This window comes from Myxocyprinus asiaticus, chromosome 46 (genome assembly GCF_019703515.2).
Source record: "Myxocyprinus asiaticus isolate MX2 ecotype Aquarium Trade chromosome 46, UBuf_Myxa_2, whole genome shotgun sequence".
In the NCBI taxonomy this organism is placed as follows: Eukaryota; Metazoa; Chordata; class Actinopteri; order Cypriniformes; family Catostomidae; genus Myxocyprinus; species Myxocyprinus asiaticus.
Window position 1 is genome coordinate 29,693,163 of NC_059389.1, and position 27,423 is coordinate 29,720,585.

General features: G+C 40.9%; 1 protein-coding gene across 2 annotated transcripts in view; it reads left to right on the forward strand.

Moving 5' to 3' along the window:
- LOC127436277 (kinesin-like protein KIF15-A) overlaps nucleotides 1-27,423 on the forward strand; it is a 109,891-nt gene that overhangs the window by 8,800 nt on the left and 73,668 nt on the right. Inside the window, exons 4-8 of one of the 2 annotated variants that reach the window (XM_051690336.1) lie at nucleotides 5,282-5,467; nucleotides 5,826-5,853; nucleotides 8,200-8,383; nucleotides 22,802-22,878; nucleotides 22,965-23,002. In XM_051690336.1, coding sequence (XP_051546296.1) covers nucleotides 5,449-5,467; nucleotides 5,826-5,853; nucleotides 8,200-8,383; nucleotides 22,802-22,878; nucleotides 22,965-23,002 — 346 coding nt within the window. In that variant the 5' untranslated portion in view covers nucleotides 5,282-5,448. The remainder of the gene's footprint in view (nucleotides 1-5,281; nucleotides 5,468-5,825; nucleotides 5,854-8,199; nucleotides 8,384-22,801; nucleotides 22,879-22,964; nucleotides 23,003-27,423) is intronic. The other variant, XM_051690337.1, reaches the window with a different exon arrangement.

Here is a 27,423-nt window from a genome sequence, read left to right on the forward strand (position 1 = left end):
CGGAACCAACACAAAAAGAAACAAAAATGGCACCCAGCTTCCTCAGGCATTCAAGTGTGTGTACAGAGAGACAGCTCACTTGGGGGCCATATGAACATCACCAAATGGTTTACTCACCCCATTGTTTCTATGAAAGACAATGCTTGTTGTGGGCATGTAAATATTTTGCTGCCATCCTTAGTATCTATTCTCAATTTGTCCGGAAACATCAGAGCAAAAGCGATCTTCCATTGATGTAAGAGTTTCTTGCATTCCTTGAATTGATCACATTTCTCTCTTAACAAATTCGCAAAATCTGGGAACAAGAAAATGCTGTGATTCTTCCTTTGCTCCTCGCCTCATGCAACACGAGATCTTTATCGGATGATCTCAGAAATTTGGCCAGAATTTATCGGGGCCTGTCTCCCTCAGCTGATCTGCGAGCTGGGACCCTGTGAGCTCGTTCAATTTCCAGCTTTTGGCCTGTTATGTGAAGCCGACTCGGGAAGAGCTCGTCTAGGAATTTCACCATATCTCTGCCTTCTTCATGCTCAGGAATTCCAACAATTCGGACGTTATTTCACCGGCTACGATTCTCCAAATCCTCCAGTTTTTCCAAAACGCGTTCCAAATCAACTTTGGTCGCTAGCGGATTAGCAGCTAATTCAATGACTCCAGATAATTGATCTGTCTCTCGACGTCCCCGATTCTAATCGATTGACGTATTACAGCAAGATCTTCTAAGTCAGCAACAACTTTCATCAACATCACAAACATGCTCTCCAGTTGGCATTGGATTTCTCCCTCCGCACCGTCCAAACCGAATCCCAGGTCTGCGGGCCCGTCCGAGGCACCAGCTTGAGCATGTAAGTGTCTTTTAATATCTCCAGAGCCCAAGGATTTTGAATTCTTTGCCACGTTAACTTCAAAGAACAGATATGTAGCAGGGTGTATCGAATCTAACCAGTTTATGACATAAAAATAATTAAAACTAGCTCGCCATTTACACGTCCGCTCCTTGCATGGCGTCACGTGACTCTCCCGGGTATCTTCGTGTTTTAACCATAGGAGAGAGCTTAACAGTCATCTAGCGTGCCACAACAGTAGTGATGGCAGAAACAAAGCTTTCCGAAACTTCGAGTCAATTGAACCAATTGCTTCGGAAAATGATTCATTGTTTTGAAACAGTCGAAACACCGCATGCTGAGGACATCTGCTGGCAATGGACATGTAAATGCAATGAGAAGACTCGAGTCAAAAGCAGATACGATGACACACTGCACTGGAAATTATTTACTGCCCTGTATTTGTCATATATTTGTCATGGTTGTCTACAATATCCTGGAATAAACAGATCGAAATATTTGGAGAATATGTAGACCTTCATATATAAGTTGGCCTTTTTATGATTACTGTTTTATAATTATTTTAAATACCAAACTATTTATTTGATTTTATATTATAAAACAACACTTTGTTGTATAAAGACATTTTACAAATATTTATGCTTTGACAGACTGTGCAATAAACATTTGAAAACAAAATGTTATGGTAATAAGTTACACTCAGACAGCATGGGACTAGAGCTCATGCACCGAGTGCCTTAGACTAATTACCTGTGCACTGCCGACAGACAGCAAGTGGTGGTGGCAGTGTGTGTACTTTCATAGAAAACTGTTGTTTCAAATTTTAGAATGCACCATGTGGTCTGCTAGATGTGTCTGGTGTGCGACCCCTTTAAGACTTTATAGATATTACAGTTTGATTTTCTGTTAAAGCATGATTTTTTGTAAAGCTGCTTTGATACGATGTGTGTTGTGAAAAGCGCTATACAAATAAAAATGACTTGATTAATTAACGAGAGTGTTAACCACTTCTTTATACAGCAATTTTATAATGGTTAATTTTGCGTGAACTAATAAAAAATCAAAAGCGCATTATCATGTACAATAGTCGAAATTTCATACTCACCTTTTGTAAAACACAATCATAAACACAACATTTAGATTTTTTCAAGGTGATCGACTGGGGATCGACAGGGAAATTAAAATGACTAAAATTAAAATCAGCAACTAGTCTGATTTCACGGATCTAATTTATTTCTGCACTGACTCGAGATCAGCTACAGCCTGCATTTATCACTAATTCAGGGTGTTACTGTGGGATCAATGTTTCGAAACATTATGAAGTAACAAAGCCTCGTTTGCTGAAGTCACGTGACAATGCGCTCTGAAGCATTGGTTTGAAACAAATGATTCATAAAGGTTTTGAAGCTTCATGAAGCGTGTTTCGAAAGCAGCCATCACTACATGACAGTAAGGGCGCTTACACATTAGGGAAATCTCCGACCAGGGCCATTTCTAGGCATAGGCGAACTAGGTGGTCGCCTAGGGCGCCAGCTGTTGGGAGAGCACCAATAGGGATCTCGCCTAGGGTGCCAGAATGGTCTGAAACGGCCCTGGCTCCGACGGAGCGTTGGACGCATGGGACTCCGAAAGGTCTGTTTGGAAGGCGTGCACAATAGATGGTAGAGGTGGTCACGGATAGAGATGGATATTTAAAATATAGATTTTTTACAATGTACCAGAAAACATTGAAACTTCACTATCGGAAACCCTTGCATTTCCCCTGTCCTGTCAGGATCCTGCCACTTCTGTTGACTTTGTTTATATTTTTTGTGGCTGGATCCTGACACATATATGTTTCTCCCTTGTTGTATGAGTGCACATGGCTTTGTTGGTTTTTCATTGCCATTCATGTGCACTCAATGTTTCAATTCAGTCTTGAGTGAAACCCTGCCCCCTCATTTGCCTTGTTACCAGTTTATCAGTTACACCTGCCTTCCCTTGTTACCCTCCTTATTTGCTTCCCTATTTATTTCCCCTGTTGTACTCTGTCCTGTGCTGATTCATTCCTCTTGTCTTATTATGATTTCTGGTTGGTCTGGATGGTGTCTGTTGGTACTAGTTTCTTTTCTCAGATTTTCCCCTCTTAAGGGTAATTTAATTTCTCTGTCATGTTTGGCTAAGATTGGGCCTTTTGTGTTAGATGCCCAGTTTTTGTTTTATTTTCTCCCTAATAAAGGATTTTTGGTTTATATGAAAGTCTGTATCTGGGTTCATTCACATATCATGACATATCCTTTATTACTAGAAAGGATCCCGTTTTTACTAGAAAATTAGTGTTTAATAAGTCGTTTAATAAGTTTGTGGCAGCACCGTGTCATCTACTGTTCTGAATTTGTGAGAAAAACAAGACGGTGGTTGAGAAAATTGTGCCAAAAGTCACCTGACTCACAAGTGGTATGTAAACTCAGTGGAAAAAAGAAACGTCCCTTTTTCAGGACACTATATTTTAAAGATAATTTTGTAAAAAATACAAATAACTTTACAGATCTTTATTTTAAAGGGTTTAAACAATGTTTTCCATGCTTGTTCAATGAACCATAAACAATTAATGAACATGCACCTGTGGAACGGTCATTAAGACACTAACAGCTCACAGACAGTAGGCAAATAAGGTCACAGTTATAAAAACTTAGGACACTAAAGAGACCTTTCTACTGACTCTGAAAAACACCAAAAGAAAGATGCCCAGGGTCCCTGCTCATTTGCGAGAATGTGCCTTAGGCATGCTGCATGGAGGCATGAGGACTGCAGATGTGGTCAGGGCAATAAGTTGCAATGCCCGTACTGTGAGACGCCTAAGACAGCGCTACAGGGAGACAGGAAGGACAGCTGATCATCCTTGCAGTGGCAGACCACGTTTAACAACACCTGCACAGGATCGGTACATCCGAATATCACACCTGCGGGACAGGTACAGGATGGCAACAACAACTGCCTGAGTTACACCAGGAACGCAAAATCCCTCCATCAGTGCTTAGACTGTCTGCAGTAGGCTTAGAGAGGCTGGACTGAGGACTTGTAGGCCTGTTGTAAGGCAGGTCCTTACCAGACATCACCGGCAACAAAGTCGCCTATGGGCACAAACCCAACTTCGCTGGACCAGACAGGACTGGCAAAAAGTGCTCTTCATTGACGAGTCGCGGTTTTGTCTCACCAGGGGTGATGGTCGGACTCGCGTTTATCGTCAAAAAAATTTGCGTTACACCGAAGCCTGTACTCTGGAGCGGGATCAATTTGGAGGTGGAGGGTCCGTCATGGTCTGGGGCGGTGTGTCACAGCATCATCAGACTGAGCTTGTTGTCATTGCAGGCAATCTCAATGCTGTGCGTTACAGTGAAGACATCCTCCTCCCTTTATGTGGTACCCTTCCTGCAGGCTCATCCTGACATGACCCTCCAGCATGACAATGCCACCAGCCATACTACTCGTTCTGTGTGTGATTTCCTGCAAGACAGGAATGTCAGTGTTCTGCCATGGCCAGCAAAGAGCCCAGATCTCAATCCCATTGAGCACGTCTGGGACCTGTTGGATCGGAGGGTGAGGCCAAGGCCTTTCCCCCCATAAATGTCCTGGAACTTGCAAGTGCCTTGGTGGAAGAGTGGGGTAACATCTCACAGCAAGAACTGGCAAATCTGGTGCAGTCCATGAGGAGGAGATGCACTGCAGTACTTAATGCAGCTGGTGGCCATACCAGATACTGACTGTTACCTTTGTCCAGGGACACATTATTCCATTTCTGTTAGTCACATGTCTGTAAAACTTGTTCAGTTTATGTCTTTAGTTGTTGAAATTTTATGTTCATACAAATATTTACATGTTAAGTTTGCTGAAAATAAAAGCAGCTGAATGTGAGAGGATGTTTCTTTTTTTTTTTTTTTTTTTTGCTGAGTTTATTTGTTCAATGATGGTGTAGAATTTGTAGAATAGACTGAATTTATTTGTGAGATACGATTTTTATATATATATATATATATATATATATATATATATATATATATATATATATATATATATATATTTGTAAATCACAGCGCATTATTAAGCCAGTGGTACACAACAGCTACCCTTCACTTTCTCTGAAATGTCACTTTATATCTCCAAATTGTTTTTTATTTGTTTGAGAGTAGAGATTTTCGGCACTAAATTAGCACGATGTTATTTGGCAGCTGTGATTAGTGGTGGATCCCAGTTTATTGCGCTTTGGGAGCCCAAGCATCAGCAAGCCCAAAAACGCGCCTGTACTCTGGAAACAAGCCCAAAAAACCGCAACCCGCGACTTCTTATATTTATTATTTATTTATACTTAATGAAAAAAACAAGCCCAAAGTCGCTTATTATAATAAGCGGACATGGCAACACTGAGACGTTTTTCAGCAGCAACCACTTTTCTCCAGGTGATCTCCCATCACTGAGTTTTGCACACACTGCAACGGTCTCCAAATGGGCAGCGGGTGGCGCTGTTGAGACGATGACGTCAGTGCAGGCGACCGGAAAAAGAGCGAGGCGCCAAAATTCGTATCTGTCGTTCAGGAACAGAGAGGTAGAAAGACAGAGATGAACCATGAACATTAAAGGTAAAGGTAAGGAAATTTACCTCATGAAACGAGTTATTTTACTGATCGCAAGATACGACAGACAGATACTAAACATAGCAACGAAATGTTTTTGTGTACATCTGGTAGAAGAAGAGTTATTTACTGTTTCAGTCGAACACACTTTACTGTTTTGTGTGTGTGTGTGTGTGTGTGTGTGTGTGTGTGTGTGTGTGTGTGTGTGTGTGTGTGTGTGTGTGTGTGTGTGTGTTGTTGTTGTTGTTGTTGTTGTTGTTGTTGTTTATAGCGTGTCCTTGATGAGCCAGCGACTATTTAACACGACGAGCTCCTTGTGTACAGCAGTTTGTTTTAAAATGTGATTTTATTCTTTATGTTTCCTGTACAGCAACTGGGGAATCAAACACCAACAGCAGGTACACACACACACACACACACACACACACACACAGAGCGTCATTGTTTGAACCAGTAGGATCATTAATGTATTTACTTTTAGTTTATTTTGATGTGATACTTTTTTTTAAGTGTGTTCTGTTTATTACTAAAACTACCTCATTTGAATTTAAGGAGATTCAAATATGTATTTGATCATTTCTATTTCTTCATTGACTTATATTTGTTTGTCTGATATTAATTAATAGCACTTTATTTTCCACATCTTAGTTTTTTAATTACATGTTTTACATGTTATAAGGCTATAAAGCTCCTAATGTTAATGTGGAGATAATTGTACATATTTTACAGTAAGGTAGTTCTGCTGATCTGACACTAGCCGTTGTTCTACATAGTCAGATATCTGCATTGACACAAATTTTGTATAAGTGCATCCTTAGATCAGTGGTTATGAACTGGTCCCAGATTTTACGTTGGTCATCCAGTTCACCCATTGACATACCCAACATAGTATTATATATAATTCAGAAGAAAACTAAAAATCAAACAATTTAAATTATATTACAATGAACTGTAAAGCCCCAACAATATGAAAAATCATTAACATCACACAGGCTAAAAGAACAATTTTAGAACTTTTTAGCTTAGTTTACTTTTTAAAAACCTTATTTTTCCTTGTTGTAAGTGAAACAGTGTTTAAAGGGTCATGAAACACTATACTACATTTGCTGAGATGAAACCAGATATGTATGTGTTACGCATGATAGAAGAATGTAAGCAGCCATTAATTTTAAGAGGAAAGTGAGTAATTTATAGATTATGAATTGATACCGGGACGTGTCACGCGGGTGTTCTAGACTGCATGGCTTCCCCGCGATGCTGACAGAGGGACAGGGCAGGCTTAAAAAAATACTTATGATAGACTTATTAAAATTTTAATAGTATAAAATTACCAGTGTGATTCTGTGTTATGTATTGTGAGCTTACAAAACAGTGTATAATTTATTTGTGCATTTTGTTACGTGCAATCTTTGTGACTAAATCATACAGTTGTTGTGTTCACTCCCTCTTTCCCCTCACTCTGCTGATGATCATGCCCATTTTGGCTGGCATTTTCTGAAAATGTGGTGTGAACTCAACTGTTCTGAAACAGGGGGTGTCATGACCCTATAAAGAGACGAATCTTCCATGTGCCTGGATCACAGTAGTGGAGTGATGCTTTTCCGTGCTGCCAAAGTGTGTCAGATAACTGTGGTGAGCCGCTATATAGTCCTCAGAATAGGCCCGCAAGATCAAAATAGTGCATGCAAATTGCATTCAGCAATTTTATGGGTGCGATTGCACCTTTGCTGATCTGCAAATCCATTGTACAAAGATGCCTGGATTTGTTCCTGGCAGGCAGCAGATGCCCTAACCCTGGCCCCATCCCTAATCCTAACCATATGGGGCCTGTAAATTATTAATATTTCTGGGCAAATATATATATTTTTTTGTACCACTCCATCCCCTATGAACCAGTGTGCACTTTAATGAACAGTACTTTTTAAGTTTTACATGTAAAGGTTTGCATATGTTCTCTTTTTTTTTTTTGTGGATTTTTCCCCTTTTTCACCCAATTTGGAATGCCCAATTCCCAGTGCGCTTTTTAAATCCTCGTGGTCGCGTAGTGATTCGCCTCAATCCGGGTGGCGGAGGATGAATCCCAGTTGCCTCCGCGTCTGAGACCATCAGCCCACGCATCTTATCACGCAGCTTGTTGAGCGCGTCGCCACGGAGACGTAGCGCGTGTGGAGGCTTCGCCATCCACGCTCAACTCACCACGCGCCCCACTGAGAACGAACCACATTATAGCGACCACAAGGAGGTTACACCATGTGACTCTACCCTCCCTAGCAACCGGGCCAATTTGGTTGCTTAGGAGAACTGGTTGGAGTCACTCAGCACGCCCTGGTATTCGAACTAGCGAACTCCAGGGGTGGTAGCCATCGTCTTTTACCACTGAGCTACCCAGGCCCCTTTTGCATATGTTCTTAAAGTAAAAATAATAGTAATAATAATAAAACAAATTAACACTTCATGATTCCGGCTTTAAAGTTTTGCGAGAGTATAAAATCATGAATTCAGTACCGTAAATGGAACAGAATCCTTAGCCCTTTTATTTATATATATATATATATATATATATATATATAAAAATAACATTTAAATAAAATACAGGAAATACAATTTTTTTTTTTTTATCTGATTATTGAAAGAAATAATCATAATAATCAAAAATAATCATTAGTTGCAGCCCTAGAGGTATCAAAGAGTTCTGTTACAGAGACACATTTTCACATTTAACCTCCTCTATCTGTGTGCTGCAGTGATGGAGATGCCATCAAGGTGTTTGTGCGGGTTCGGCCCTTGACTCAAGGCACTGGGTTAATGACAGATGGCGATCACAGTCTGTGCCTGACGGTGACATCACCTCACAACGTCAGACTGCACTGTAAACCTGAGCCTCGAACCTTCACCTACGACCATGTCGCTGACATGAACACGAGTCAGGTGAGAATTTGATCAGGGTTCTGGAAAACCTGGACATACCAGGATCAGAATTTTAAACTTGTGTCCTGCAGTAGCCCTGCAAAAATTACCCCAAGTGCAAGAAAATTGCAGCAGGCACTTTGTGATTTTTAATTTTCCATTCTGATTGGTGCACATCTTTTGCTTACTGATGAGATCTCACCAGTCTGAATGCTGTTGTGATGGAAATGTATAAGCAAAGCATGATATTGCAGGGAATTATTAAGAGAACACTGTCTTTCTGTAAGTAATAATGTCTGAACAATGAAATATAATTGTTAAATGTGTAAATTAAGGAAGTAAGATGATTTAAACCAATCAGAATGAAGTAAACTAGTATTATGGGAGTTACATATGCAGTAATGTATAAAAGCTTATGAATTCTTTTGTTGGGTAGAGTCTCAAATCAAATCAAATCACTTTTATTGTCACAACCATATACACAAGTGCAATAGTGTGTGAAATTCTTGGGTGCTGTTCCAAGCAACATAGCAGTCATGACAGTGATGAGACATATACCAATTTACAATAAACATCAGATTTACACATCACAACTTACATATCTAATATACACATAATTACACACAACACAATATACAAATAATAACATACAATATACAGTATACAATATACACATTATACAATAAAATAGTATATATAGTATATATAGAATGTACAGTAGGTTGTATTGTACTGTGTTGACATTCAGGCTGTCGGCTGATAATAAGTTGTTGAGAGAGAGAGAGAGAGAGAGAGAGAATATAATAATATAATTTATGACAGTCCAGTGTGAGATAATAAGATTAATAAAGTGCAGTGCTGATGTATTTTGATCGTGGGAGATCAAGAGTTCAAAAGTCTGATTGCTTGGGGGAAGAAGCTATCATGAAGTCGGCTGGTGCGGGTCCTGATGCTGCGATACCGCCTGCCTGATGGTAGCAGTGAGAACAGCCCATGGCTCGGGTGGCTGGAGTCTCTGATCCTCCGAGCTTTTTTCACACACCACCTGGTATATATGTCCTGGAGGGAGGGAAGCTCACCTCCGATGATGTGTCTGGCAGTTCGCACCACCCTTTGCAGTGCTTTGCGTTTGTGGGCTGTGCTATTGCCGTACCAGGCGGAGATACAGCCAGTCAGGATGCTCTCTGCAGTGCAGGTGTAGAACCGTGTGAGGATGTGGCGGTTCATTCCAAACTTCCTCAGCCGTCTCAGGAAGAAGAGGCGCTGATGAGCCTTCTTCACAACGACTTCAGTGTGGATGGACCATGTGAGTTCCTCAGTGATGTGGACACCCAGGAACTTGAAGATGCTGGCTCTCTCCACTGGTGCTCCATTGATGGTGATGGGACTGTGTTCTCTGTCTTTTCTTCTGAAGTCCACCACAAGCTCCTTTGTCCTACATTGAGGGAGAGGTTGTGCTCCTGACACCAGTGTGTCAGAGTGTGCACCTCCTCTCTTTAGGCTGTTTCATCATTGTCAGTGTAATCAGCAAACTTAATAATGGCATTGGAGCTATGTGTTGCCACACAGTCATATGTGTACAAGGAATACAAGAATGGGCTGAGAACACAGCCCTGTGGGGTTCCCGTGTTGAGGGTCAGTGATGAGATGTTGCTGCCTATTCTAACCACCTGGCGTCTGCTTGACAGGAAGTCCAGGATCCAGCTGCACAGCGAGCTGTTTAAGCCCAGAGCGCGGAGTTTCTCATCTAGCTTGGAGGGCACTATGGTGTTGAATGCTGAGCTGTAGTCTACAAACAACATTCTCACATAAGTGTTCTTTTTTTCCAGGTGGGAGAGAGCAGTGTGTATTGTAGATGCAATGGCATCATCAGTGGAGTGGTTGTTGCGGTAAGCAAACTGCAGTGGGTCTAGAGAGAGAGGCAGCATAGAGCAGATGTAATCTCTGATTAGTCTCTCAAAGCATTTGCTGATGATGGGGGTCAGAGCAACAGGACGCCAGTCATTTAAGCAAGTTATTTTTGATTGCTTTGGAACAGGCACAATGGTGGATGTTTTAAAGCATGTGAGGACTACAGACAAAGAGAGGGAAAGGTTGAAAATGTCTGTAAAAACACCAGCCAGCTGGTTCGCGCACACTCTGACGCAGCCCGGAATGCCGTCTGGACCCGCCGTTTTGCGGATATTCACCCGTCAGAAGGATCGGGTTACATCCGCAACAAAGATGGAGAGTGAACTAACCTCTGTAGCTTCGGTCGCGAGAGCTCTTTCTGCGAGGGCGGTGTTATTTCCCTTAAAACGAGCATAAAAAGTATTTAGCTCATCCGGGAATAAAGTTTTTATTCCCTTTAAAGTCCGTGATGATGTTAATTCCCTGCCACATGCTTCTAGAGTTGGTGGTGTTAAACTGTCCTTCAATCTTGTTCCTGTACTGGTGTTTTGCTGTTCTGATAGTTTTTCGGAGGGCATAACTGGCTTGTTTATGCGCCTCCGCGTTCCCGGAATTAAAAGCGGAGGTCCGCACATTAAGTGCCGCGCGAACATCGCTATTTATCCATGGCTTCTGGTTCAGATAGATCCGTGTTGTTCTGGTCGGAACGACGTCCTCCACGCACTTTCTGATGAAACACATAACGCTATCAGCGTAAAGCTCGATGTCGTCATCAGAGGCGGACCGGAACATCTCCCAGTCCGTGTGATCAAAACAGTCTTGTAGCGTAGAGTCTGACTGGTCCGACCAGCACTGGATCGTTCTGAGGGTGGGTGCTTCCTGTTTCAGTTTCAGCCTGTAAGCAGGCAGAAGCAGAATGGAAGAGTGGTCCGATTTGCCAAATGGTGGGCGGGGGAGGGATTTGTAGCCATTCCGGAAGGGAGAGTAGCAATGGTCCAAAACCCGGTCCCCTCCTGTGTTGAAACTAATGTGCTGGTGGTATTTTGGTGCGAATGATTTGAAACTGGCTTTATTAAAGTCCCCGGTCACAATGAATGCGGCCTCAGGGTGCGCGGTTTCCTGCTCACTTATACTCCCGTACAGTTCCTTGAGTGCCCGGTCTGTGTCGGCTTGTGGCGGGATGTACACAGCAGTGATAATGACCGCTATGAATTTCCTCGGTAGCCAGAATGGTCGACACAGAAGCATGAGAAATTCCAGATCAGGAGAGCAGAAAGACTTGATAGAATGTACGTTCCTCTGATCACACCAGGATTTGTTGATCATAAAACATACACCACCACCTCTGCTTTTACCTGAGAGGTCTTTCGCTCTGTCTGCTCAGTGCACGGAGAACCCTGCGGGTTCAATGGCTGAGTCTGGAATCTCCGCAGACATCCAAGTTTCCGTAAGGCAGAAAACGCAGCAGTCTCTCGTTGGAAAGAGATCCGCGCTTTCAGATCGCAGAGCTTGTTATCCAGAGACCAAACATTTGCCAGTAGAATACTGGGTAGCGGGGGTCGATTTGCACGGGGTCTTGCTCTGATGAGAACACCGGCTCTGTTTCCCCTTTTCCTCCTGAGTTTCCGCATCCGGACTGCCCAGACAAAGGGCTCCGCTTGCGTGTTTGTAAACAGCGGGTCGGCATCAAGGAATTTGAAGTCCGGTTTACGGTGTGAAATTGCTGAACCAATGTCCAAAAGTGTTTGCCTGTCGTAGACAATAAGGCAGACAACATCCAAGACAAAAAAGATAGGAATTGTAAACAAAACAAACAAAACACTACCATGTTGTGTCGGAGCTCGCAACGCAGCAGCCATACTCGGTGCCATCTTGAGTCCAAAGCTAACAACAAATGTGAAACCTGTGGGAAATCACCTCTAACAGCTGTTTGTGTTTGCAGTGAGAGCAGAGAGTGATTTAAAGAGTGACCCAGACCGGCAGAGAGAGAGAGAGACACATGGCACTGTGTTTGTGTGTGTGTGTGTCTGCGTTCTGCTGAAAAGCAAAGTTTTATGTTGAGTTTGTGTTATTAAAGTTTACATGTATTGTTCACCCAGTTCCCTCTTCCTCCTCGATAGGGAAGGCAGGGAACTACCACAATAAGGAAGCGGGTCATGTAAATAAACTCAGAAACTGGCAAATGTCTGTGTGGTCAGCCCTGCTTCTGAGTCGCTTGACCCAATCTAAGGAGAGAATCTTCTTCCGGCTGATGCACACTCTGAAGCGGGGATGTTAAAACTCCTTTAAAACAATGTACTTTAGGAGCTAAACTGCAGAAGAAAAAATTGTTATTGGAGAATGTTGAATACAATATTTCATATTTTAAATATTATAATATAATAAAATCCTTAAAACAAGATATGAATAAGAGTATATTTTTACATATCAGAAGTATGAACAAGTGAAAAAATACACTTATACACTGCCTGGCCAAGTCACAAACTCTGTTTCGTTGGACCTCCTTTAGCATTGCTTACAGCGTGCATTCGTCGTGGCATTGTTTTGACAACCTTATGCAACGTCAGAACATTTATTTCCGTCCAGACTTACATTAATTTTTGGCTGAGATCTTGTATTGACGACGAGAGAGTCGAACCACTCCGTAAAGTCTTCTCCAGCACATCCCAAAGACTTTCAATGGGGTTAAGGTCAGGACTCTGTGGTGGCCAATTCATGTGTGAAAATGATTCCTCATGCTCCCTGAACCACTCTTTCACAAATTGAGCCTGATGAATCTTGGCATTGTCGTCTTGGAATATGCCCGTGCCGTCAGGGAAGAAAAAATCCAATTGGTGGGATAACCTGGTCATTCAGTACATTCAGGTAATCAGCTGACTTCATTTTATTGCTGCATAACGTTGCTGAGACTAGACCTGACCAATTGAAGCAACTCCAGATCATAACAGTGCCTCCAGAGGCTTGTACAGTGGGCACTATGCATGATGGGTGCATCGCTTCATGCGCTTCCCTTCTTACCCTGATGCACCCATCGCTTTGGAATAGGGTAAATCTGGACTCATCAGACCACATGACCTTTTTCTATTGCTCCACAGTCCAATCTTTATGCTTCCTAGCAAAGTGAAGTAGTGTTTTCTGATTAGCCTCACTAACAAGTGGCTTTCTTGTGGCCACGCAGCTGTTTAGTCCCAATCCTTTAAGCTCTCGTCGCATTGTGCATGTGGAAATGTTCTTTCACTATTAAACATAGCCGTGAGTTCTACTGTTGATTTATATATTATTACACACAGTACTGTGCAAAAGTTTTAGGCACTTGTGAAAAATGTTGCATAGTGAGGATGTTTTAAAAAATAATGCCATAAATAGTTTATCACTTAATGCTATACAATGTCCAGTAAACATCAAAAAGCTAAATCAATATTCGGTGTGACCACCTATGCATTCAAAACGCACCAATTCTCCTAGGTACACCTGGACACAGTTTTTCTTGATTGTTGGCAGATAGAATGTTCCAAGCTTCTTGGAGAATTCGCCACAGTTCTTCTATCTATTTAGACTGTCTCAATTGCTTATGTCTCTTTATGTAATCTCAGACTGACACGATGTTCAGTGGGGGGCTCTGTGGGGGACATGACATCTGTTGCAGGGCTCCCTGTTCTTCTATTCTAAGCTTTTCTATTTGCAAAAGGAATGTTTGTGAGTCAAACATTTATATTTTTTTATTGACACACTAAAGCTGAAGATATAAATAACCATCTTAAGACAAATGTTTTTGTGAAACATCTTAAGTGCCTGAAACTTTTGCACAGTACTGTGTGTGTGTGTGTGTGTGTGTGTATGTATGTGTAGATAGACATATATATATATATATATATATATCTCTTAATCTTTCTTTACTGTGACTAGATGGCCCAGATACAAAGACTACAAGAGTGCAAATTTAATTAATTCCCAGATGCCGTTTATTGTGCTACTCCAATCCCAATAAATAATAACCAGAAGAAAAAAAAAGATTTGGTACATAACATGGGACTTTTAATTATAAACAAGCCCGAAATACACATGGGACTACTATTTTGAAATGTCTGCGCTCCCAGTTATGAACTCACTGACGGCTGATTCGCTGAGAAAGTGACTCGAATTCAAACTGCTAACCTGAGCTCCTGAGATTAAACGAGCTCTTGTCGGGTGATTCATTTTAAAGACCCAATTCAAAAGAATGATTTGTTCTTGACTCGGACATCATGGCTCGCACTCTGTTTTTTGTTGTTGTGTGTAGACACACTGGTGCTTTAAAGATGTATTCAGTAACTCACAAGATGATATCTGATGAAACTGCATATGAAAGCACACAACCCGACTGTCGCCATTGGCGACCAGATTTTAAATTATTGTCACAATCATTTGTTTTTGGTCGCATTTGCGACCATTTTAGTCGCAGTCTGGAGCCCTGCAATATGAAGAGGGATTTTTTTGTACCTGATGCAAAAAAACAAAGCAAAAAACAAGAATGTTGACAAAGAAGTTATGCCTAATTTCTTTCTCATTTCATGCCGCTCTGCTCCAACATCGCTCTCGATTTTGAGCGCTCGTGATCGAGGAGCAGAGCGATAACTATTGAACTTGAGCACTGGAGTTGAGCGATCGCACATGAGTGAATATTTTGAGTGGAGCGACAACTCGCTCCACTCCGCTCACATGCTCTGGTACTCACCACTGCTGACCGGGAGCACCCCACAAGCCTTGCCATTTCAGAGATGCTCTGTTGTCTGGCTATAACAATTTGGCCCTTGTCAAAGTCGCTCCGGTCTTTACTCCTGTCCATTTCTCCTGCATTCAACATGTTGACTATGAGAACTGATTGTTCGCTTGCATCTAATCTGCCCAGGCCTTGACATGTGGCCTTGTTAAGAGGTGGATATACAGTGTATGTATGTATGTAGGTACGTATGTAGGTAAGTACGTAGGTACGTACGTACACACACTACCATTCAAAAGTTTAGGGTCACTTACTCGTTCTTTATTTGATTAAAAAAAAAAATCTCACATTTTAGAATAATAGTCAATTCATCACAACTATGGAATAATAGAAATGGAAATATGGGAATTATGTTGTGACTAAAAAAATCCAAAATAAATCAAAACTGTGTTATATTTTAGCATCTTCAAAGTGGCCACACTTTGCCTAGATTTAGCAGACATGTACTCTTGACATTTTCTCAACCAACTTCTTGAGGTATCACCCGGGATGCTTTTTAAACAGTATTGAAGGAGTTCCCATCTATGTTGGGCACTTACTGGCTGCTTTTCTTTATTATTTGGTCCAAGTCATCAATTTCAAAAATTTTTATTTTTATTAAATTTTAATTTTATAATGAAATAAATTAATATGGTGGCACAATTATATTTTTGTCTACAAAACTAATTTCAAACATTTAAGCATATCAAAAGGTTTTTAAGACTATGAGAAACATTTCAGTCAAGTGTTTCAAAACTTTTGAATGGTTGTGTGTGTGTGTGTGTGTGTGTGTGTGTAATTTTTTTTTTTTTTTTTTTTTCATATTTCACAACCCCAGTTTGTAGGTCTGGAAAAGTCATGGAAGCAATAAAATTCGTATATGTTTTATAGTTTGATCTGCTCTATATTATATTGTACTATATAAATGTTGTTCTTTCTGAGTGCTTGTATTTGTACTTTGTCTTTTAAGGGTCTTATTGCTGACATTTATACACTTGTAATAAGTGTAAGCATTTAAGTCTATTAATTCAAAAGATTGGTACTTGACAAATAAATGAAAATCCATCCAGCAATCATTTTAAAGTCATTTATTTAAATAAAATTCTTACCCAGTAATCATGAATGACTGATTATGGGAACCCTGATATTATTTTCTAGGGCCTCAGAAAGCCAAATCCTCCATTGAGCTGCATTCAAATGTCCCGACGGTTATCTTTTAAAAGACATTTATACACTTACAAGTATGTTTAAATCTACAATGGCAAGAAAAAATATGTGAACCCTTTGGAATTAGCTGGTTTCCTGTATTAATTGGTCATAAAATGTGATCTCATCTTCATCAAAGTCACAATTACAGACGAACACAGTGTGCTTAAGCTAACAACACACAAATAGTTATCTTTCATGTCTTTATTGAACACATCCCATTAAACATTCACAGTGCTGTGGAAAAAGTAAGTGAACCCTTGGATTTAATAAGTGGTCAGTCCTCAACAAAGAGTTTACGGTAGCTGTGGATTAGACCTACACAATGTTCAGAAGGAATTTTAGACCATTCTTTCTTACAGAACTGCTTCAGTTCAGCCGTATTCTTAGGATTTCCGGTGTGAACGGCTCTCTTGAGGTCATTCCACAGCATCTCTATTTGGTTAAGGTCTGGGCTCTGACTGGGCCACTCCAAAAGGTGGAATTCTTTTTTGAAGCCATTCTGGAGTAGATTTATTAGATGTTAAGAGTCATTGTCCTGCTACATCACCCAACTTTCTAATAAGCTTCAGCTGGTGCACAGCCACCCTGACATCATGTAGGATATGTGTATATATATATATATATATATATTTTTTGTTATTAACAATTTTTTTGATTCAAGTCACAGATTAAATAAACATGACAGAAAATATGGAATCAAATTATATGAACTTAAAACTCTTCCCTCCGAACACCCCCCACCCGACACAAACGTGCACCTCAGTGGTCTAATAATAAATTAATGACACATAAATAAACAATAAATCAACAAAGTATGTAGAAAAAAAAGTGTAACTTAACTTCTCCAGTTAGTTTAATAGGCTTTGCAATGGCAAAATGGGGGCAAGAACTTCCTGTTCAATACAAAACCAGGGAGGGGCTCTCTCAGGTGCAAGTGACCAATGAGCCAAATGTCTGAGACCGAATGCATAATAATAAAACAAAATCTTGTGTAGGCCAAGCCCACCTTTGTCAATCAGCCTATGTAACTTATTGAAATGTAATCTGGGAATCTTACCATTCCAAATGAAGGACTTCGCTATGCTATCAAATTGCTTGAAATAAGAAAGGGTGACATCTACAGGGAGAGATTTTAGCAGGAAGATGAATTTTGGAATACAATTCATTTTAATAACATTAACCTTCCCAATCATAGATAAATGTAATGAAGCCCACCTGCCCACATCGCTCAAAAACCTTTTTATTAAGGGGTCAAAATGAACTCTAACTAAATCACACAAATATGCTGGGAATAAAATACCCAAATACTTAATGCCCTGTTTGGGCCACTGGAAGGTGCCCAGCTAAAAAGCCGTTACTGGGCAGTATGCTGTCAGAGCCAAAGCTTCGGATTTAGACCAATTGACTCTGTGTCATGAGAACTTAGAAGAGGAATTAATAATTCTGTGGAGGCAAGGCATAGATCTAGTAGGGTCGGAGACGAATAATAAAATATAATCTGCGTAAAGCAAAGGCTTATGCGCCATACCTCTGGCCACCACCCCTGGAAAATCATTTTCCTTATCACGGCTGCTAATGGTTCCAGGGTAAGACACAACAATAATGGGGAAAGAGGGCAACCCTGCTGGGTACCCCCATCCAGAGTAAAATAATCTGAAATGAATCCATTTGTTTGTACAGCTGCTTCCAGTTGTCTATAAAGTAACTTAATCCATCCAATAAAAGTATTCCCGAACCTATATTTACAAAATCTTAAAAAGATAATCCCATTCTACCATATCAAACGCCTTTTCTGCATCAAGTGAGATGGCAGCGACCGGAGTCTGATCATTCGCCACTGACCACATGATATTGATGAAACGCCTAATGTTATCAGAAGAGCTGCGGCCCCAAAAACCCCCACCTGATCTATATGTATTAGAGATGTCTTAATTGGTTAGCCAAAATTTTTGACACTTTTTACGTCTAGCTGGATCAGGGAAATTGGATGGTAACACTTGGATCTTTTGTCTTTTTTTTTTCTCCCCTTTTTCTCCCCAAAATGCACTCTTGGTCCTTGTGGTGGCGTAGTGACTCGCCTCAATCCGGGTGGTGGAGGACGAATCTCAGTTGCCAATCCGTGCATCTTATTACATGGCTTGTTGAGCGTGTTACCGCGGAGACGTAACGTGTGTGGAGGCTTCACGCTGTTCTCCGCAGCATCCATGCACAACTCACCACACGCCCCACCGAGAGCGAACCACATTATAGTGACCACGAGGAGGTAACCCCATGTGACTCTACCCTCCCTAGCAACCGGGCCAATTTGGTTGCTTAGAAGACCTGGCTGGAGTCACTCAGCACGCCCTGGATTCGAACTCGCGACTCCAGGGGTGGTAGTCAGCGTCTTTACTTGCTGAGCTACCCAGGATCCCGGATCTTTGTCCTTTTTTTAGAATCTTGTGTCATGGTTGGCGGAAGCTTTCCATTCTTTAATGATTCCGTATAAACTTCTAACAAAAGTGGAGCCAGTTCTGTAGCATAAGATCTAAAAAATTCAGTGGCAAAGACGTCTGGCCCCTGAGCCTTGCCTGTAGGCAAGGCCTTAATTACCTCGCTAAGCTCTTCCAAGTTTATCTCTGAATCAAAAATTGTCTTCAGTTTAGAGAGTTCTAATGGTTCCACAAAGTTTCTAATGTCTTCATAGTAGTCGAAGATGTGACATTATAGAGATCAAGATAGAATTCTTTAAAAGCATTATTAATATCAATGGCTGAGGTAAATATTTCACCACCAGCAGATTTCACTGAGGGAATGGTAGAAAAAGACTCTCTCTGCTTTATATATCTAGTCAAAAGCTTCCCTGCTTTGTCCCCCAACTCAAAGTATGACTGTCTTGCCCTGAATAGCCAAAACTCCACCTTCCGTGACAAAATAGTATTATATTTGTTTTTCAATCAGGTCAATTCTCTGAGGCCATCAGACGACATTCGGCGCTTCGGCTCTGCCTCAGCACTTTCAATATTCCCTTCCAACTCCACGAGTTCTCGTGCTTTGGATTTTTTGGCGAATGAGGCATACTGTAGAATCCGATCCCTAAGAACCGCCTTAAGTGCCTCCCAAGCCATGCCCACAGAGTATACTGAGGACCAGTTGGTCTTCATATAAACATTAATTTCAGCCTTTAACATTTGTTGGAATTCAGGATTTTGCAAAAGGGATACATTAAAGTGACAACTATATGATTTCTTTTTCTCCGTATGTGGCAACACCTCTAAACTCACCAGGGCGTGATCTGAGACTAAAATGTTTCCAGAGCAATCAACAATGGATGAAGTGAGGGACTTAGATATATAAAAAAAAATCTATTCTAGAATAAATCTTTTTTTATTCTGAAATTTTTTTTTATAGTCCCTACCAGATGGGTTCAGAAGTCTCCAAATATCTGCAAGACCAAGATTTTTACACATCCTGTGAAGCGTCAGTGTTGCTCTAGGGAGCTTGTACACTTTTGCTTCACTATGATCAAGGACTGAGTCCATCAATAGATTAAAGTCTCCTTCCAATAATATATCATGAGGGGTGCCAGTGGCTTGCAACATCCCTTCAAGATCTATAAAATAGCCCTGATCATCAGCGTTAGGTGCGTAAATATTAGCCAAAATCAAACTTTGCCCCCTGAATTTCTGTTATAACAATAATGATTATAATTTATCTTTAATCTGTTTGTGACATTTGAATTGTAGATGCTTGCTTATCAGTGTAATGACTCCCTTGCTGAGCCAGCACTAAAGAAAACATGTCCACCCCATATCTTCCCAAATTTTTCAGCTTCCTGCAGGGAAAGATGCGTTTCTTGAAGAAACACTATATCATATTTCTTACATTTAAGAAGAGAAATAACCTTCCTTCTTTTTATGGGGTGCCCCAACCCATTCACATTGCATGTGGAGAGAGACAATCCACTCATATTAACATTTGACATTTTGACATTAGAAAAATAGATTGTGTGTCAAAAATAAAATTATAAAGACCACATTTCATCAGTGGTGCAACCATCAAAACCCGAAATTCCCCCAGAACCAAACAAACAGAAAAAAGAAAAACGTGCGCATTAACCTCGCGCCCGACAGCGCCAACTGGCGTCAATCCCTCTAAACTCAAACAGTCCATGTACTCCTACGAGCGCCCCCGCGACAACTTTGCCGTCAAATTGCTCAAGTCTGGTGTTTCTATACATATTTTGTGAGACAGAATTACACAACAGAAGATAATCTATAAAACAAACTCCAGCCAATAGGCAGAATAAACACAAAGAACGTGTAGATTCATCCACATAACTGTCCCGAAGGTGTGTTCCTCCACAAAAGAAACTCCATCTGCTAGCGGAACCAGCACAAAAGAAACACAAAAGGCGCTCAGTTTCCTCGGACAGTCAAGTGAATGTTCAGTGAGTCGGTCCACTTGGCTGCAACGGGATTACCACAAAATAACTTACTCAGACCATTGACTTTATGAAGGACATCGCTTGCTAGGGACATGTAAATATCTTATGGCCATCCTTGGCATCTATTCTCAATTTGGCCGGGAACATCAGTGCAAAAGCGACCTTCCGTTGATGTAAGAGTTTCTTGCATTCCTTGAATCGATCACATTTCTCTCTTGTCGAATTCGCAAAGTCTGGGAACAAAAAAATGCTGTGGTTCTTCCAAGAAAGCCTTTCTTTACTCGCCTTGCGTAACACAAGATATTTATTGGATAATCTCAGAAATTTGGCCAGAATTGATCGGGGCCTGTCTCCATCGGTGGATCGCCTAGCCGGAACCCTTTGAGCTCGCTCGATTTCCAGCTTATAGTCTTATGTCGAGCAGACTCAGAAAGATCCCGTCCAGGAATTTCACCATACCCCGATCTTCTTCGTCCTCAGGAATTCCAACAATTTGGACGTTATTCCGCCAGTTGCGGTTCCCCAAGTCCTCCAACTTCTCACAGACGTGTTCCAAATCCACCTTGGTCGCTAGCGAATTAGCAGCTAATTCCCTCTCCGTTGACTCCAGATAATTGATCCGTTTCTCGACATCCCCCACTCTTGTAACCACCTCATTGAATTTCGTCTCCATAGCAGTGATTGATCAGCGTATTACAGCAACATCTTCCAAATCATCAATGACCTTCTTCAGCATTGCCGACAAGTTCAACAATTCTCCTGCCAAATCGGCTCCCTGGCTTGCGGCCTGCTCAGGGGCATCAGCTTGAGCACTTAAGTGTCTTTTAATGTCTCCAGAGCCTGAGGATTTTGAACTCTGACATATTGTCTTCCTAGAATAGTTAAGGATCAGGGTGTATCGAATCTCACCGGTTTATGACATAAAAAGTATTAAAACTAGCAAAGTGCGCAGAGCTCACCATTCACACGTCCGAACCTCGCATGGCGTCACGTGACTCCACAGTCCACACACTCTAAACCATGTGCACACTCTTACTGGCGTGTGTGTGTGAATTGTCGACTCTAGTGGCCAAGTCATGAACTCAACAGCTATCGTAGCATATCATGATGCTCCCTCCACTGTACTTGCTATGATGTTTTCATGTTGGTATGTGGTGCCCTTTTTACGCTATTCGTAGTGCTGCATGTTCTTGCTAAACAATTTAACTTTAGTTTCATCAGTCCACAAAACATTTTCCCAGTAGCATTGTGGAGTGTCAAGGTTGGTCTTTGTCAATCTTCAGGCACGCAGCAATGTTTTTGTTGGAAAGCAGGGGCTTCCTTCTTGGTGTCCTGCCATAGACACCATGTCTGTTTAATGTTTTCCATATAGTAGACTCATGAACAGAGATGTTAACCAGTTCCAATTATTCCCTCAAATATTTAGCTGTCACTCTAGGGTTCTTTTTTACCTCATTGAGCATTCTGCTGTGTGCGTTTTGAGTCATCTTGGCTGGATGGCCACTTCTAGGGAGAGTAGCCACAGTACTAAATCGTCTCCATTTATAGACAATTTGTTTGACTGTGGACAGATGAATATCTTAGCTCTTCGAGAAAACATTGTAACCCTTTCCAGCTTTATGCAAGGCAACAATTCTTGACAGTAGGTCTTCTGAGATCTCTTTTTTTGAGTCATGGTCCTCGTCAGCAGATGCTTCTTGTGAATAGCAAACTCAAAATGTTTGAGTGCTTTTTAGAAGTATAAGTAGCTCTTACCAACAACTTCAATCACGTTTCATTAATTGGGTGCTAGGCTTGCCAACATTAGCATAGGGGGTCACATACTTTATCCAATCTACACTGTGAATGTTTGAATGATGTGTTCAGTATGTAAAAGAACAATAAAATAATTTGTGTGTTATTAGTTAAACTGATTGTGTTTGTTCATTATTGTAACTTAGATGATCAAACCACATTTTAAGACAAATTTATACTTAAATGCAGGTAATTCAAAAGGGTTCACATACTTTTTCTTGCCACTGTATTTGTTCCAAGGTTTGGTACATGCCAAAAAAAAATTCATGATTTAAAAAAACCCCGGTGGGAACCCGGTTTCACATTGCCCTAAAATGCATCTTCTCTGGGTGAAGAGTTCTTGGAAAAACCATCTCATTACTGTTCTCTGTGTTTTCTACAGGAGGAGGTTTTCTCCAGTGTGGCTAAAAACATAGTTGAGGCGTGCATGAATGGATACAACGGCACCATTTTTGCCTAGTGAGTTCCTGCGTCTCTCAGCTTCTTTCAAGGTGAAGTGCTTGGAGCTGTGGCATGATGTTCATGATGTTTTATTTGTGTTTCAGTGGGCAGACGGGTTCAGGAAAGACCTTCACCATGCTGGGTATGTGCTGAGATCTCTCTCCAATAACATTTTTTTGTTTTTTGAGTGAATAAATGAATGAACTTTACATTTATATAGCGCTTTTCTGACACTACACTCAAAGCGCTTTACACAGTGAACAGGGGACTCTCCTCAACCACCACCAGTGTGCAGCATCCACCTGGATAATGTGACGGAAGCCATAGTGCGCCAGTACGCTCACCACACACCAGCTATTGGTGGAGAGGAGAGAGTAGAGTTATAGAGACAATTAATGGATGGGGATTATTAGGAGGCCATGATTGATAAGGGCCAATGGGGGAATTTGGCCAGGTTACACCCCTACTCATTTCGAGAAGTGTCCTTGGATTTTTAATGACCACAGAGAGTCAGGACCTCGGTTTAATGTCTCATCGGAAGGACGGTGCCTTTTTACAGTATAGATTCCCCATCACTATACTGGGGCATTAGGACCCACACAGACTGCAGTTTGAGCACCCTCTGCTGGCCTCCCTAATACCTCTTCCAGCAGTAACCTTAGTTTTCCCCAGGATGTCTCCCATCCAGGTACTGACCAGACTCAACCCTGCTTGGGCAACCAGTCTTGAGCTACAGGGTGATATGGCTACTGAGTGTGGGTGTATGCAACATACAGTGGTCCCTAAATTATTTGATCATTTAACCCTCAGAGACCCAGTATAGCAGAATTGCAAAGTTTGTTTACAATACCAATTTTTTTTATTTGAAATAGTAAAAAAAAACAAAAAAAAAAAACTACTCAAAACAGTAACTGAAACTCTGAACTGAATCACAACAAGAGCTGGGCGATATGGCCAATGGCCAAAAATATTTTAACAATATTAAAAAAAAAATTCATTTAATTCGATAATCAAAGTATAAATCCATGTAACTGCGCAAATACACAGGCGGTTGGCGCGTGCGTGCTACGACTGCTATGAGACACCAGACTATTTCTCTGCAGGAGTTCAGACCCATAAAAATGTCTTTATATTCATTCAGACTCGAGTTATACAAATGCAGGTGTCTCCAGACCCCGTCACACATGCGCTCTTGACTTGCACAGCCACTGTTGTTGTTTTTACCTTTATCTCCTGATGTTTAGTAGCAAGTGCTTCTTCGTGATGGCAATGGCTCAAATGTGATTGTTGCCACCTTCTTGACCCACTAATTACTGCAAATAACTCCAGGTGCATGTGCGTTCTGTGCGTTCAAAGAAGCGTTGTTAGAAAAAAACGGTCTGCGTGCGTTCAGTCCTCGAGCACTCTGCTAGATTTGCGTCACACGTCCTGACCGAAGTATACTTTGGGCTTAACTTATTGCTTACAAGTAAACTCCACAGGGTAAGATACCTTTTAATATGAAGTTCAAGAAGTATACTCTGTTTAGTATTTAATCCTACATAAGTTGTTTGACATCTTTTCAGTACAGTTTTATCGTCTTAAGTGGATATTTGTCTCTCCTCATGATCATTCATTTTTTTGACAAGATTTTCAAGTTTCCGACAATGTTCTTCCTGGTTTTGGCCCAGCACGTGTCAGCTATGCAACCCATACATGACGTAATTGCTGTAGCCTAAAGCCCAAAGTACACTTCAGTAAGATGCGATCGGTAGGCGTCTGCGTACAAGGCACGTGATGCAAATTTCGTCATCAACAAAGTGCTCGAGCACTGAACGTGTGTGGCCAGATTTTTCTAACCGCGCATACTCTGAACACGCAGTATGGGCAAACATCTGGAATTATGTGCATTAATTAGTGGTTCCACAAGGTGGCAACTCTCACAGTTGAGCCATTGCTGTCACAAAGTAACGTTAGAAGATTTAATCGCGCTAAACACAATAAGACGGTGTAAAAAGGGGGCCTGGGTAGCTCAGTGGTAAAGACGCTGGCTACCACCCCTGGAGTTCACTAGTTCGAATCCCAGGGCATGCTGAGTGACTCCAGCCAGGTCTCCTAAGCAACCAAATTGGCCCGGTTGCTAGGGAGGGTAGATTCACATGGGGTGACCTCCTCATGATCGCTATAATGTGGTTCGTTCTTGGTGGGGCACGTGGTGAGTTGAGCGTGGTTGCCGCGGTGGATGGTGTGAAGCCTCCACACGCACTATGTCTCCGTGGCAATGTGCTCAACAAGCCACGTGATAAGATGCGCGGGTTGACGGAGATCAGGAGAAAACTGCATTTGTGTAACTCAAGTCTGAAGAAATATTAAGACATCTTTATGGATCTAAACTCCTGAAGAGAAATAGTCAATTTTCTTATAACAGTCATAGCGTGCATGCGCCAACCGCCTGTGTATGCGCACAGTCGAATAAAGTGTACTTTAAAAGGCTGATTGTTCGACTGTATGAAGACGCTAAGTGTGCGCATCAAACCCAAAGTACTGTACATTTTCCACTGAAAGACTTTATTGCCTGTGTCAAAACATTAGCGAACGTGATGTGCTATGGATCATGAAAACCCATTTAACGAAATGGTTCATAAATAAACAGCAATGGTGTTGATGTTGGAGTTGCTGTTCTGTTCAGTCGACAGCTGTGTTGCATTGTCTGTGCTGTATTATTTGGTACACAAGGATGTCATATTAGCTGGATAGCTAGCTAGCAGCTGCCTAGCCTCATTACTGGTTTAATAAGCTAGGTAGCTGATACTTCCTAACTGGCTGATTTCATGACTGCAATTAAGTTAGCTAGATTTTTGTATTACAATGCTGAACTGCTTGCGTTTTTAGCGACACACACCTGGTTGTCTACAGTCTTTCCCCTAGGATTTTTTTCTGCAGCGGTGCCGTATTTACGTGTTTTGTTGGAGGAAGAGCATAAAACGACCTTAGAATCATTATAGAGGGATTATTCATGTTAGCCTTGTCATATGTGTGTTAATTTACATTGAGCTTTTGACATTTGAAGGGCTCTGGAAGCCCAAATGGCTGTATAAATAATTAAAAAATAATGAAATGTCTCAACTCAGAATTTTTTTTTTAACAAAAATACAAATAGATAATATAAACCGGGGCGATTCTAGGATCAGCCTCCAATGACACTATAACATACGCGCATTTAATATATTCCAACCTTTTTCATAGGTGGTGTTTTGTTTTTCTATAATAAACATTTATAAAGTTATAAAAATAAATGAAATCGCTTGAAGAATAGACGAAACATATATTATTGTAACTGTCTATTTTTTGCCAGTATGTTTCATCTGTCCTAATCATTCCTTTTTGTTCTCCATTTACTAACAAATTATAGAACATGAATTAATCATCTCACAATGTCTATAGTTTAAAGTTATATCAAACATCACAAAAACCTATTACTACTATAAATGTCACATTTATTTTGTGGAGTGAATTATCTCTAGATGATGTTTCTTTGTCTGTTATTCAGATTTGTTCACTGATTCGTTCAGTGACAATTTTTGTAAATCACACCTTAACCAGTTGTTGGCAGCAAATCAACATCTCTTATGTGTTTTGAGTGTGCCAATAAACCATTGAGTCATTCACAACCGAAAAAAGTTTAATTAAACTGTATTAAAATTTGCATATCTACAAATCTACCAATAGAATTCAACAGTGTTAACATCATAAACGATTTCTCCACAAATTATAACAAGGCTTAGCTATCATTACTGCTGTGCATGACTATGCAAAAAGGACAATAATATTAGCCTAAAAATAATTATAAGTGATTCAGTGACATCCTGAAGTCATAATGTCATCGGTCACTTTTACTCATAATCCATCCAGCCACATTCTCGCTCATTCAGTGAAGGGGTGTATTCATTCAGTGGGTCAAATCAGTGATGTGCGGTAACGTGCTCAACAAGCCACGTGATTTGTGGATTAACGGTCTCGGACGTGGAGGCAACTGAGATTCGTCCTCCGCCACCCGGATTGAGGCGAGTTGCTACGCCACCACGAGGACTTGGAGCGTGTTGGAAATTGGGCATTCCAAAAAAAAAAAGAATATTACTGAGCTATGTGAAATTTTCATAATGCATATGTGAGTCAAGATGAAGAACGTAGGCTAAATTTTGAAAATTACTCAAAAATGTTTCGATAACGAGATTGTTTTATCACCCAGCCCTAATCAGAACAACAGTTTTGGTGGGATAAAAATTGCATATTGAATGTCACACCTTGCTAAAATCCCACAATAGTCACCTCAAAGCAAAAGGTACATAAAGATTTCCCTGTCACACACCATTTCCTAAATAAAATAAGTGTCATTTATTAAATGGAAAGATAGCACAGCGTACTTTTCAAGCAAAACATTTCACAAGAAAATGTTTATTAGTTTGTAAATGATAAAACAATAGATAGTGTTCAAAATGAAGATAGAAAGTGTTGTGACATTTGTGTTTGTCAAACATTAGTGGATCATGTCCACAGTAAATATGATGAGCAACACGTGTGAAT